The sequence below is a fragment of the Nannizzia gypsea genome, genomic scaffold, assembly GCF_000150975.2.
Source record: "Nannizzia gypsea CBS 118893 supercont1.5 genomic scaffold, whole genome shotgun sequence".
Taxonomy (NCBI): Eukaryota; Fungi; Ascomycota; class Eurotiomycetes; order Onygenales; family Arthrodermataceae; genus Nannizzia; species Nannizzia gypsea.
This window is the reverse complement of record NW_003345197.1, coordinates 64,320-78,266: the sequence shown is the minus strand read 5'-3', so window position 1 is coordinate 78,266 and position 13,947 is coordinate 64,320. Positions and strand designations below refer to the sequence as shown.

Sequence of the window (13,947 nt, the reverse complement as noted above, 5' to 3'; positions counted from 1 at the left end):
ATATGAAGGTTTAACGGGGTCATGACTTATACTCAAGTGACCCCTCTAAAGCTCGCGCATAGCTGCTTAGTCACTGCGCCATCGGTGGAGCCCAAATGCAGTAAGTGTCCACGAGCCGGCTTGGGCGATGGTCACTCGGCACTTCCGGTGCAACCGCCAGTTTCTCCCTGGGAGAGGCTGTTTCTCGCCGTCTTTATTGCCCTACCGCGATATATTTATAAATATTTATATACGGCGTGGAGTGCGGTGCGTGATATAGGAGATTTTCTGTTAATGCCATCTTTTGAATGACTTGATTTCTTTCTCTTTCGTGCTTTAACTAACCAGTTAACTGAACTACCTTGCTCTCCAGCTGGTAATCGAGCTGAGCTCCTCTGGCTGCGCCCACAACCATACACCGTTACCTGCCAGCCTTGTGTCAACGAGACAACTGATGGCTCCTCTCAGACTCCGAGTCGAAGGGAACGTTTTCCGTGACCCCCATAACCGAGAAGTCATCTTAAGAGGAATAAATCTCGATGCAACGGCGAAATACCCGAGAATCCCGGACGTTCCCTCTCATGAAGCGAATGAGTTCTTCAACGGGGACGATGTCTCTTTTGTAAATAGGCCGTTTACTCTTGAGGACTCACACGCACACTTCTCCAGGCTAAAGAAATGGGGGTACAATCACATCCGGTATGTGTTTACGTGGGAGGCGATCGAGCACGCCGGGCCCGGCCAGTATGACGAAGAGTGGATTACATTCACCATAGAGCTGCTGAGGATCGCAGGGACTTATGGCTTCTACGTATATATGGATCCGCATCAGGATGTGGTACGTAAAGGATGCCATCGCTTGGAATACAGCTCCTAGTTGTTCATGATCTTCCGGCTAACTACCACCTATTAGTGGTCTCGTTTCTCAGGCGGTTCTGGAGCCCCAATATGGACACTGTACGCTGCCGGGCTTGATCCCCGAAATTTCCACGACACACAAGCCGCTCTGGTCCAAAATACGTACCCAGACCCTGCGGCCTTCCCAAAGATGATCTGGAGTACAAACTATACTAGGCTTGTCTGCCAGACGATGTTTACCCTCTTCTGGGCTGGGAAAGACTTTGCCCCGAAGGCAATAATTGATGGGATGAATATCCAGGATTACCTTCAAGATCATTTCATTGCTGCCTGCAAGCACTTGGCAAGCAGAATTCATGAGGCTGGGGGCCTGGAGGATGATGTGGTGATTGGATGGGAAAATGTCAATGAGCCTCATAGGGGTATGATCGGGATACCGGATATTTCTGTTATTCCAGCCGATCAACAATTGCAGCTTGGGACATCTCCCACTGCTTTTCAAGGAATGATGACAGGCTCAGGCTTTCCTTGTGAAGTGACTCAATGGGAGTTTGGTACTTTCGGACCACACCAAACAGGCCGGACGCTGGTTGACCCAGAAGGCAAGTCAGTCTGGCTCAAAGTTGACCGTGCGGACCAGTACGGATGGAAAAGAGATCCACAGTGGAAGCTTGGGGAATGTATTTGGGCGCAACATGGGGTTTGGGACCCTGCTACGCTTACTCTCCTACGAAGTGGCCACTTTGGCACGCACCCTAGAACCGGAGAAGCCCTTAATTATGAAGGTTTCATCAATACATATTTCATGGAGCATTACCGGAAGTATCGTGATGCTCTAAGAAGTGTTCACAACGATACAATTATGTTCTGTCAGCCACCTGTGCTGGAAATCCCGCCCACCATCAAGGGGACTGTGGACGACGACCCGAACATGGTCCATGCTGTCCATTTCTACGATGGACTTACCCTCATGTCAAAACACTGGTAAGTTAATATAATGAAAAAGCATGAGAAATTTCTATTAACAGCTCCATAGGAACCGATATTACAACGTTGATGTTGTAGGCATACTCCGCGGCAAGTACTGGATTCCAGCCTTTGGCCTTAAAATTGGTGAAACTGCTATTCGAAACTCCTTTCGCGACCAACTGCATTATCTTCGCGAAGAGAGCTATAAAAACATGGGCAATCATCCGCTATTACTGACTGAAACCGGCATTCCTTATGATATGGATGACAAGCATGCGTACAAGACTGGCGACTATTCTAGCCAAATAAGTGCTATGGATGCAAACCATTTCGGCATCGAGGGTTGTGGGGGTAATGGGTATAGTCTTTGGACTTATGCTAGCGAGGTATGAGTTATATTCTCTTTGACCCAGATTCGGAGAAGAACTAGTTATTGACTGTTGAAAACAAAAGAATTCGCACAAGTGGGGAGACAACTGGAACGGCGAGGATCTATCAATCTACTCTCCAGATGATTTAGAGCTGCCAATCGCAAAATCTTTAGAATCTGGTATGACTACATTGGACCCTTCCTCTCCATCATTTTCACAGAGTAGAGTCGACTTACAAGCGATCCGGGTTGAACCGAGTAATTTGAAAGCAGCTCTCCCTGCTGCCTCAATTACCACAGAGCCCCAGCTAAAAGAAGGCGGAGAACATCGAGGATTTCGTGCCGTTGAAGCATTTGTACGCCCTGGCCCCGAGGCCGTCCATGGCCGCATAACGAAACATGGTTTTGATCTTCAAAATTGCACCTTTACGCTATCCTTGACTGCTGATTCGTCTACCGTCTCTACTACACCGACTCTCATCTTCCTTCCGGAACTGCACTTTCCAAAGGATAAATCCACGGTCACCGTAAGTGGAGGGAAATGGGAGATTTTCTCTCAAGAGTTCCAGCACGGAAGCGTTCAGTTCTTGAAATGGTGGCATGCCGAGGGAGACCAGAGCATACAAATCCACGGCGTCAAACGCGAGCTTTCTGCTGTCGTCAACCCGCATGACGAAGAAGGATACATTGAACAATGCAAGCAGCATTCGTGCATTTTAATGTAAATCTTTTAGACCGGAGTTATGTCGATATATTCTGGAGTTTGTTTCGGTCTGTCTCCTTCTGGTCTACTTTCCTTTGCTATCTCTTTTCTTTCCCAACCTGATGTCTGTGCTTCCATCATGCCGTTTCCTTGTATATTTGGCTTCTACACCGTCCCAATCTGGGGATGATGCATGCGAATAGACACCTGATAAACCCATGCATGTCTGGGGTACAGCAGCTTGTAGGACGTAGCATGATGGTAAGCGCCATCTCTCCAACCTCAATATCTCTTCAGCGTTTCTCCTAGTTATGACTATATTTATTAGTACAACGTGTGATGCGTTCATATCTTAGATCCATTTCCAACGCCGGTGCTTGATGTGCACTGGGGCCGATAGCTTTCACTTCTTACTAACCCAGGCATGCTTTACTAGCTAGTTGACTAGGGTTTGTAAACAAACGGCCAAAGAGCTTTTGGGTAAACATATCAACCAACCACTGAAACCTATAATTAAATAGGTGCCATTCTTTGCCAAAACCTCGCGTCTCCTGTCACTATCTTATCTCCTTCTCATATCTAGCTAGTCTAAACATTAAAACTAACTACCTACACACTCAGCGGACAACACTGCCTACCGGTTCAACCTTGAAATCTGGTGTTGAAAATTCTTCGCCGCGGCTCCAGGCACGAACGCCAACCAAAGGATTAAAGAAAATAAATAGAGAGAAAGAGAGAGAGAGAGAGATCTGACCCAAACTCGGCTGCGTCCTCCAAAAGGAACAAAATATATGAAAAAAAGATACCTCTGCATAGACATCGTGCGAACAGGTCTCGCCGACCGCGGAAACCGAAACAGCTTGCGGTGGTGGCATGGCTGACTCTAACCAGCCGGGCGATGGGAACGAGGGCGCGGCCCCTCAACTAGCTAATATCATCCAGGCGCTCGATGTCATACATTCGCCTGCGTCCTCTAATGAAGTCAGGAAGCAAGCATCGGAGTTTCTCGAGCAGCAGAAACATGAAAAGGCCGCCGTGCAGAATGGCTACTTTTTGGCCGCAGACAAGAGCCATTCTCCCGTAGTCCAGCACCTTGGACTGTCGCTCCTGGAGCATGTCCTGCGGTACAGATTCCTGGAGTTAACTCCAGATGAAGTGAACCATACCAGGGGACTTGTCATGAGCCTGGCTGAAGGACTGCGATATCAGGACCCTCCTTACATCCGCAACAAAGTGGCTTCATTATGGGTTGAATTTGCAAAACGTACCTGGGGACTGGAATGGCCCCGGATGGATGAGTCGCTGGTACAACTATGGGGTGCCACCTTTACCCATAAGGAGTTTGTGCTGACCGTGCTGGAGACTCTATCGGAGGATATAATACACCAGGAAGACACGGCGTCGTCCCTCAGAGGAACCGATTTGAACAGAGCTCTAGTGGAAATCTGCACACCGCACGACGTTTTCAAGGTGGCGTACCCAACAAGGGACCATCATACTGAAATCCGCAGCGGGAGTGAGGGCTGGCTCTTCAGGGTTTCATCTTTCTTAAGTGACTGTGTACGGAATTTCCATGCATCTGCTGAGGCCAAATCTTGTGCATTGAAGTCTTTGAGCTGTCTGCGTTCGTTCGTTGCCTGGGTTATACCAATGGCTATTGATTCATCCCAGTGTGTGACAGCCATTTGCAGTGCCCTTGAAGTGGAGGACGATGCGGTTCTTCTGGTAAGCCGAGCAGTTGTTGCTACCTCTACAAGTTCGAAACAATCGATATGATGTATACTGATCGGCTAAATGTAGGCGGCAGTTGAGGCGTTACACTCATTATATGGGCGGTCAACTTATAACATTGAGGAATTCCAAAGCCTTGTGAACGTAATATACCGGAATGACCATCTTAACCTCCTAAGGAAGTTATACGAATGGTCTATAGTCAGCGCAGAGAATATTGTTGAATCAAAATACTCTATATCCAAAAAACTATCTGAGGTTCGCTTTTCCCTGAATCCGAGCTGACATCTAAATATGTCTAGCTAACTGATTTTCGCAGTTGGTATCCTATATCGCAGGTTTCCTAGAGGAGAAAAATGTTGATTTCACGAAATGCGTCGACCTCCCTAGCTTTTTCTCCTTTCTTATTAGTATACTTCGGAATCCAAGCCTTGTTGTGTCTATACCAGTACTTCATTCGTGGTCTAGATTACTTGCCTCGAGCCACATTGGGGGCTTGGATATTGTCAACAATTTAATAGGGCAGCTCCTGGAAATCTGTTCGCAGCGCCTCATACGATACGAAGCTCTACCAGAGGATTCCGACGACCCGACTATGGTATTTCTCAACGAGGACATTGATACCATACCAGAACGCCACGCCTTCGTTGGGAATTATCGACGATACTGCAGTCAAGTAATTGAAGTTATCGTTCAGAAACACGCACTTGAAGCCATTCCTCATATCCTCTCCGGGGTGGACAGCGCCCTGAACAATGTATATGCAGGGAGTGCTGGATTCAATGGTAAGAAATCTAATATTTTACCCTTCTCTTTGAGTAACCAGCTGAATTCAGACAGTGGCCACGTTTCAGAAGCAGTCAATACCTGCTTTGCGCGCCGATATCCAATTTACCGTAGTTGAGGCAATGCTGAAGGGCTATCTCAAATGGAAAGGGTCATTGGGCTCTAACCCTCAACAAGATGTAAGTAACAGCTAGTTAATAATCCCGACAGGAGGTAGGCCTATGAATAATGCTGATGTTAAGGTAAACAGGAACAACAGCGTCTGGACCTAGAGAGCGCACTTGAAAACTGGGCTATGGGCCTCATGAACCGTAATTTCGAGGTACTTTTGACAACCCCTGTCGGAGCTAGAATATTAAGGATTAACAACCAGTAGGATCCATGCATAAAACAACGAGTACTACGGTTATGCGTCGACATTTCAGCTAAGGCGCTGGTAGATCGACCAAGTTATGCTCTCAAAATCCTTGAGCATATATTGATGGTCCAGATCCCCGATTATCCAGAGCATTCTGCGTATTCGGAGTCTGTGAGGGAACTCTATAGTATGGCCACGTACGAAATTCGGAGGCTTGCTATTAGATACGCAGACTATTTTGCCGTAAGTAGTTTCGTTCTCAGTGTCACGACAGTTACTTACCTCTGCGCTAGAATTACTACGAGCCACTGGAACAAAAAGCTCAGGAAATTGGGAAAAGGCCGAATGATGAAGGACGCCCTCATATGGAGTTATCTGCGATCCTTGTGATTATCATGTGCGTTTTACACATTCTTGAGCTGCTTACAACGTATCTAACCTCCTTTAGGCAACGCGCTCGGAACGTGGAGCCGTATATTAGACAGACTCGATTGAACTCATTTGTTGACCCTATCAAACAAGCGTGGACTAATCAAGAACTCAAGCTGATACTGGGCTCCTTCAAGGGATTCTATGAGATCCTTGGTTTGGATAAAGTACGCCCTTACCTTCAGAAACGAGAAGCACAGAAGCTAGAGGACTGGACCGCCGTCCCGCTTGATGCAGAAGGCATACATATCCAGGAAGATTTAAGCAAAAAGTTTCAGGTATTTATAACAGTGGAGCTTTGATGATAGTATAAACTGACAAACTCCATCCTGCAGGAACTACCTCTCCGTCCCACTCGCACGCTTCTTGCTGTATCAACAGAAAAGGTGAAGAAAGATGAGCCAGCATACCAGATTGCTCTTGACTTGTGGAAAGATACTATCCCCTTAATCTTGCCAACCATTCTCCAGCTTATCAGGTATGCTCATCGCTACATACGAACATTAATACATTTTCTAACGCTACCAGTCATGCGCATGCTTTTCATAATCCTGATAACTGGGAAGGACTTCCTGAGGACATGCGTCCAGTTGTTGGTCGAATTTTGACAGACAGGTTCTGGCAAGCTGGTATCTCCAGTGGGAGCAGACAAGAATTTTACTCAAAAATAGCTGGGTCAAAGACCACGTTAGAGGGGCTTTCATCATCCGTCCGTGGGAAAGTGAGAGCCGTCAGAGAAGCCTGCTATTCAATTCTTTTTAGCATGAGCAGGCTAGAAAACTACTTCTATGGGTTTCCTGAGCTGCCCGCTCCCCTTTCACAGGCGCTTTACAAAGATGCTTTCTCCCTATCCTCACATCAATTTTCTGTTCTCTTAAATATCTCACGATGTCTTATAGATGATTGCCCATCAGCTGCTCGTGCGGCTTTCCTGCCTCCAATGATGTCCGCGTTATTTTTACAACTTGACCAGAAGGTCACTAGCGAGTGGGATATGATCCAGCGCCGAAGGATAGGTGCCGTTGACGACGATCTAACTGAAGAAATGAAAGATGAGAGTATTCTTAGGCAGTTGACATACTCTGCAGTCATCATGGTAGCTAGTTTCTTGGACCCCGAGCGAGAAGGTTTGTATATTGCTCCTTTCAAATAGGTATCAAAACAGAGCTGGCTGCTAACATAAGAAGGAGCTCAAGGCCATTCAAAAACAGGAGAACTCAAGGCTGCTGATGGAGAACAACCGGAAACAATGCGAAGTTTCATTATATCATCTACCCAAATACTTGAGCCGGTCCTTTTATTCTGCACGCATGCCTTGCAAATGCATGATACTCGGTGTTGCATTATTATAACCCGCGTTATTCGATCCATGCTAACGGAATTTGTTCCTGCGACTGACACGCCAACTGCAGCTACTATCCGGGAATTCATCAGCACTGAGGTTTTGAAAGCTTGCATAAACTCAGTTCATGATCCATATTTTGTGGACATGCAAAAGGATTTGGCACAGCTCATTTCTTCCATATGGATTTTATATGGTCCGACCACAAACACTCCTAGGGCTATCATTCTGAGCCTACCAGGTATGCTGGAACAGAAAGTGAAAGCAGCAGAGGTGGCACTTCACATTTCAGCCTCAAGCCGACAACAGAAAGCCATCGTATTGGATCTGCTAGAGGGCGTACGAGGCGTGAGAATCAGTGAGCAAGGACGTATTTTGGGTACGGCCGCTAATCGTCGAAAGGAACGCAGTGCAATGCAGGCGCGATATATGTCCACAGAAATGGAGGGCCAAGAAGCTAAGAAAGTCGACGTGAATGACGGGGCAGACCTAACCTTCGTAGCCGACATGTTCAATCAGGCTTAATAGTTACAAAATTGAGCGAGTTTGTTTAATCCGGCCGAATTTAGCTATTGCAAAGGATGGAGGTACTCTATCTAGAGCCATTATCATTCTATACTACCAGTCTCCGATTGAATCGAAGGAAGGAGGCGCATCTTTTTTGTTTCTCTCTTCACATTTCTTTGTCTCTCGTACATTTACATGGTTTCATTTTCATCTTACAAGGTCTTGAAAGGTCCATACCGAAAGATTTCAAGGTCTGCCTGGTGCCAGTTACCTGGGACAAACAATCACCTGCACATTAAGAGTCTTGTCATCGTACCCCAATGCCAAACGTTTAAAGTTAGAGGCACTGATAGAGAGAATCAATCACTGGTGTCCATTGCTAGCGAGGTGGTAATCAATATGAAAAACCGAGAAACTGTATGGTAGATATTTATACAGACAAGCCTATTTATTTAGGAGCCGGGGTATACATGAAGGTTGGTCTCACGAATCTGTGAATGAGAAAAAACAGTTAGCAGCCTTGACGGAAAATATGATACTGCCAGCTATAAGAGCTAGTGCAAACCGCTCAATGACATACCTGTCAGAGTTGTATATTTTGGTGTCGGTTCCAAGCAACTCCTTCTCTCTTGCCTTGTCTGCGAAGTACCGTCTCGCTTGATCTCGGTCCTCCTCGGCTTGAAGGAGTGGAATAAGGTGGATTCGAGACCAGATCTTCTCCCGGGCAAGTTCGCTGTTTGTGCAAAAAGAGCCTTGTTAGCATGATTCATCCGAGAGACGTAGGAGGGTGAGGCGGCAGCGGCGTCCGACGACTTACTTTCGTTCACGGGTACCAATGAAAAGCTTATACAGGCCATATGCCATAATAGCATGCATTCCAATAAGATAGTAGACGGGGCGGAACCCTCGAACAGGTACGTTGCGCTATGTTGGGTTGAAGACGTTAGCCATTCGGTACCGTGAATTTGGAAGCCCGTCGCTCAATGGCGGCTCAACGGCTTTGGGATGAAAAACAAGAGCGCACCTTGTACTGGACGGGGCGATATCCCCCAGTAGGGGGCATATCCTGAGGCATTGTGACGGTTGGAAGAAGGATACACGCCGGTGGGTGATGGAGAATGTTTGGTCGAGGTTGAAGTTGACGATTTGATAGCGGACCTTGTCGACTCACGTGATATGAGTTTTTGCCTTCACGCTATTGGTGGAAAGGCAACTTTTCGACTTTTCATTTCTTCTTCTGCTAAAAAGCTGAAGGTGAAGCAACGATTGACAGCCAGCCGGGCCATTTGGATTTTTCTATATTCCAGCCATGGAAGCAGAGGAACGGCCAAGCAAACTACAGAAGACAGGGCACGCAGCAGGAGACTCTCCTGTAGACGTTCCGGTGTCAAGGGCTGTCCGAGACCCGTCAAATGATGGCATTGGCGATAAACCCGAAATTGATACCAAGGCTGACGGGTGCCCTCAAATTGCCGTAAATACAGGCGCAGCTGCGGATCAGACGCAGCAGCCGGCGCTGTCTAAGAACCAGTTGAAAAAGCTCGCAAAGCAGCGCAGGTGGGAGGACCAAAGGGAAAGACGAAAAGAATATCGCAAGGAGAAGCTGCAGAAGAAAAGAGACCGCAGTAAAGCCCTAAAAGCCGAGCTTCAGGCCAATGGCGTGGCCTTGACGCCTGGAGTGCATGTTGAAGGGATACTGCCCGATAAGAATAAGATCAGGAGAGAAGCTCGCGCCCGGGCAGTTAATGTCCCCCTTACCTTTATAATTGACTGCGATTTTGATGACCTCATGCACGATACTGAGCTCAAGTCACTATCGTCCCAGATAACACGGTCATACTCGGATAATGCAAAGGCTCCCTACAGGGCCAGCCTAGTGATAGCATCTTTCCATGGCCAGCTCAAAGAACGATTTGATACTGTGCTTTCCAAAAACCACGAGAACTGGGCCGGTGTTAAGATAACCCAGGATGACTTTACTGCAGCGGCAACATCTGCCCAACAGCGTATGCATGATATACGCCATCCAAATTTAAAAGGAGCATTTGCCGAGAAGTCCGAATCAGAGGGTCTGAAGGAGGAAGGAGAAGTAGTGTATCTTACCAGCGACAGCCCAGAGACGCTGACGGAACTCAAGCCGTACAGCACCTACATTATTGGGGGAATTGTCGATAAAAACAGACATAAGGGAATCTGCTATCAGCGGGCCATGGCTAAAGGGATGAAAACCGCCAAACTGCCCATCGGAGACTACATGCAAATGGCTAGTCGATTCGTGCTAGCTACCAACCATGTTATGGAAATAATGTTAAAGTGGCTCGAACTGAAGGACTGGGGCAAAGCGTTCTCTCAAGTGATGCCAAAGAGAAAAGGAGGGCGGCTAAAGAGTGAGGTGTCCACTCCTGCGAGTACCGATGCCGGACATGATAGCCATGCTGAAGGAGAAAAGGCCGAAGAATCTGAATCAGGAGAGGGTGAAGGTGACGCAAAGGAGGATGATGGGGAAGAAGCAGAAGGAGATTTGAGGAGGGAGACAGAAGAACTGACAAGTCATGAAAGAGAACACGGGGGAGCGAGTAGCATATGAACAGGAGCACGAAGGAAAAGACGGAGAAAGCCCCCAACGCTCGCTCTGTCTCGGGGAACCCTGAAGGACGCAAAGTAATCCTATATCTGCTGGCTATCGAAATAACACACCGTTCCCCCTGATTGATGCTTTGATGCTCTCAGCACAGGCAGTGTAGTGGCATAAACATTGATATTCCGTGGTAGTTGGTAGATTTGCTACTGTTTTGAGTATCAGATCTAACGTAGTACTATCACCAGCTATTGCCACTCACACCTGCTATTATTATTATTACTTTTATTTAGTTCTTCTTCTGCTTCTTTTCTTTTTCTCTTCCTTTTTCTTTGCGTCATTCGAAAAGCAGCAGAAGAAGAGAAGAAGGAAAGAAAAAGCAACAAGTGACGAAGATAAGGAGATAAGAAGAGGCACAAGTTATTTAGTTAGCGAGAAAAGACCGACGAGGAACTACGCTCTCAGAGAAATGAAATTGCAAAGATCTTTAGGACTCACCACCGAGCTGACGCTTCGCTTTCGCTATTGCCTGGAGACTCTCCTGGTGAGCTGTAGTTAACCAACTAACCAGCCACCGCAGCAACCATGTTTATGCTCAGGAACGGTAAGCAGCTCCAGGTTGTTAGTTTGGAGTCTTCCTTGCCCCTCGTTCAATAGCAACAGCTCAGCAGGTGGCGGCGCTTCGCTTTTGAACAACCGGCTGACTTGTAGTATAACTATCTAGTCAGCAAGCTCATCTTCGGCGACTCTGCGAAGGAATCGATAATCGAAATACCCCAGGGACAGCTGTACATCGTTCGGCCGCTTTCCCCCAAGGGCTACTCTGAACTCATTTTCAAGGACGCGGCGGCGAGCATCAGACGGACCGGCCAAGAGTTCCAGTACCAGCTAGTGATCCAGCGGCATATGAAGAGGGCGAAGAAGAGCTCTCTGCTGAAGGCGACGAAAGCGGGGAGCTTGAGGCACTCGGCGGCGACAAGGACGAGAAGATCTTTCTGCTCGACGAAAGCCTTCGGCTTCGGTCTGAGCTGCGAGAAGAAGGCGAGAAGGTTATTGCATGGAGAGACTTGAGTGGCGACGTCGGTGACCTCTACGAGTTCGTCTGCGATCCGTCAACACCTCAGGAAAAAGTCGCGACATTTCTTCTTGCGGCGGTGGAGTGTCAGTACGAGCGCAAGTACCGCCGCAGTGCGCAGCAAGCAACGGATCAACAGCTCCAGGAATTTGATTTTGACGAGGAAGAGAGCCCAATTCCCACGGCCAGCCCAATCGCTACGTCTCCCCATTCGACCTCTCCAACCTCCAAGGAATCCGCAGCAGCGATGGCGAAAGAGGTTGTTTCTTCCAAGGGAACCCAGCAACAGACCTCAGAGCAAACTGTTGCGCCGCCGTCCGCTTCCGTTCCGACCGCAAATGAGGTACTAGCCAAAGAGACGGCTGAGCTTCACTTGTTCGACTTTAATACTGGAACCTTCGTCCTCCAGGACCCCCTAGTCACTGCAACAGTTTCTGAAATTGGATCCTGGGAATACTGGCTACAAATTACGGGCCCAGACCGGGAATGGCTTGGCCAGCTTGTTGTTGGCGATATAAACCCAGTGTTTAACTTCGAATACCTCTCATTTATCTTCAATCATTATACAGAAGATGGCTCGGCTTACTCTTGGCTTCTACGATTTAAAGACCAGGCCACGGAAGAACGGTTCCAGGAAGGATTAATGCAGGCGCTATGGGAGCGCCTAAATGAGACGAAATGGGCCAAAACTAAAGAAAATGATCGCGATTATGTCCTGGAAGCGTTTAACGATCTCACTGTGGAAGATACGAGAGAGGAGGACATGAAGGAGCTGGAAGAAGAGGAAGAAGCCGAAGAGAGAGAGAGAGCGGAGGAAGAGGAGGAAGATGAAGGACAGAGGAGTGAGCATTACGACACAGATGAAGATGAAGACGATGTTGCCACTCGAGATGAGGATGGGAATGTCAACTCTCAGCTCGCTGTTGGTTATAAACATGACAGGTCCTTTGTTGTGAGGGGGTCAAAGATTGGTGTCTTCAGGCACACCCCTAACAACAACCTCGAGTTTTCAACCAATATCTCAAAGGTTGAAACCCCCGATGGCAAGCTGTTCAGCCCTAAGAAGGTCATGCTCCATGCGGAGGACGCGAACATGATTCTCCAGAATGAGCAAAATCCAAACTCTCTGTATCGTATGGATTTGGAGTACGGTAAGGTCGTCGACGAGTGGAAAGTACACGATGATATCCCAGTGTTGTCTTTCACCCCTGAAACGGTAAGTCACATCAAAAAGCATATGTTCTATATTATCTGATTTATTGACAATATATACAGAAATTCTCCCAAATGACATCTGCGCAGCCCTTCGTTGGTATATCACAAAACGCTCTTTACCGCATCGACCCCCGTTTGTCCGGCAACAAGCTTGTGGATGCAGACCTAAAACAGTACGCCAGCAAAAATGATTTCTCTGTTGCGTCTACCACTGAGAAGGGATATCTTGCTGTCGCTTCAAATAAGGGAGACATCCGTATGTTTGATAGACTGGGCGTCAATGCCAAGACCCACATTCCGGCACTGGGAGAGGCTATTATTGGATTAGATGTCTCTGCCGACGGTCGATGGGTACTCGCTACATGCCGTACATACCTCCTCTTGATTGATGCTTTACAGAAAGATGGAAAGAACGAAGGAAAGCTCGGGTTTGAGAAGTCCTTTGCCAAAGACTCGAAGCCACAACCTCGACGTCTGGGTTTGCAGCCTGCCCATGTTGCTCAATTCCAGCATGAAACCAAATCCCCTCTTGCGTTTACTCCTGCCAAATTCAACACTGGCCTAGACTCTTCAGAGACTTCAATTGTCACCGCTACTGGGCCATTTATTGTTACGTGGAATTTGAAGAAGGTCCTCCTTGGCCGCAAAGACCCATATACTATCAAGCGGTACGCGGAGGAAGTCAAAGCGGATAACTTCAAATTTGGAAGTGATAGGAACGTCATTGTTGCCCTACCAAACGAGGTCAATATGGTTGCAAAGCAGAGCCTTCGAAAGCCAACGAGAGAGAGTATTGCTGGGCCCCCGGTTACCCCAGCCAGGTTTGGTGCCGGAAGAAAGGCTAGTCGGCTCGGAAGGAATGAAATAGTTAACAGCCCTTACTGATAACTAACCAACAGTGATAAAGGTGATAAATCTCGGTTAGCAGAATAACTTTATCCTTTTTAACTCAAACGAAATGTAATACTCCTTGTTCAATTCTAATAACTTTCCATGATTTCAATAGCCTATTTAGCGTATTAGTTATAGTTAACCGGAGATCAAATA

General features: G+C 47.4%; 5 protein-coding genes across 5 annotated transcripts; 4 read left to right on the top strand and 1 right to left on the bottom strand.

Annotated features, from left to right (window-relative positions):
- Positions 1-433: 433 nt before the first annotated feature.
- Positions 434-2,901, top strand: MGYG_05874 (PHO system negative regulator; the record flags this gene model as incomplete). Its single annotated transcript, XM_003171279.1, has 4 exons — positions 434-817; positions 893-1,821; positions 1,874-2,192; positions 2,260-2,901. The coding sequence occupies 4 exons, from the start codon at positions 434-436 to the stop codon at positions 2,899-2,901; spliced, it is 2,274 nt and encodes a 757-aa protein (XP_003171327.1).
- An 851-nt stretch (positions 2,902-3,752) lies between these two features.
- Positions 3,753-8,050, top strand: MGYG_05873 (KapL protein; the record flags this gene model as incomplete). The annotated part of the gene is made up of 11 exons (XM_003171278.1): positions 3,753-4,604; positions 4,680-4,868; positions 4,930-5,395; positions 5,451-5,575; positions 5,647-5,718; positions 5,773-5,997; positions 6,048-6,151; positions 6,203-6,461; positions 6,519-6,661; positions 6,712-7,310; positions 7,371-8,050. 11 exons carry the CDS (start codon positions 3,753-3,755, stop codon positions 8,048-8,050), a joined length of 3,714 nt encoding a protein of 1,237 aa, XP_003171326.1.
- Positions 8,051-8,480: 430 nt separating this feature from the next.
- Positions 8,481-9,107, bottom strand: MGYG_05872 (NADH:ubiquinone oxidoreductase 14kD subunit; the record flags this gene model as incomplete). Its single annotated transcript, XM_003171277.1, has 4 exons — positions 8,481-8,523; positions 8,613-8,765; positions 8,850-8,956; positions 9,057-9,107. The coding sequence occupies 4 exons, from the start codon at positions 9,105-9,107 to the stop codon at positions 8,481-8,483; spliced, it is 354 nt and encodes a 117-aa protein (XP_003171325.1).
- A 234-nt stretch (positions 9,108-9,341) lies between these two features.
- On the top strand, positions 9,342-10,619 carry MGYG_05871 (tRNA (guanine-N(1)-)-methyltransferase; the record flags this gene model as incomplete). Its single annotated transcript, XM_003171276.1, has 1 exon — positions 9,342-10,619. One exon carries the CDS (start codon positions 9,342-9,344, stop codon positions 10,617-10,619), a length of 1,278 nt encoding a protein of 425 aa, XP_003171324.1.
- A 576-nt stretch (positions 10,620-11,195) lies between these two features.
- MGYG_05870 (hypothetical protein) lies at positions 11,196-13,833 on the top strand (the record flags this gene model as incomplete). The annotated part of the gene is made up of 5 exons (XM_003171275.1): positions 11,196-11,214; positions 11,335-11,405; positions 11,471-12,901; positions 12,961-13,721; positions 13,800-13,833. The coding sequence occupies 5 exons, from the start codon at positions 11,196-11,198 to the stop codon at positions 13,831-13,833; spliced, it is 2,316 nt and encodes a 771-aa protein (XP_003171323.1).
- Between the last annotated feature and the right edge of the window lie 114 nt (positions 13,834-13,947).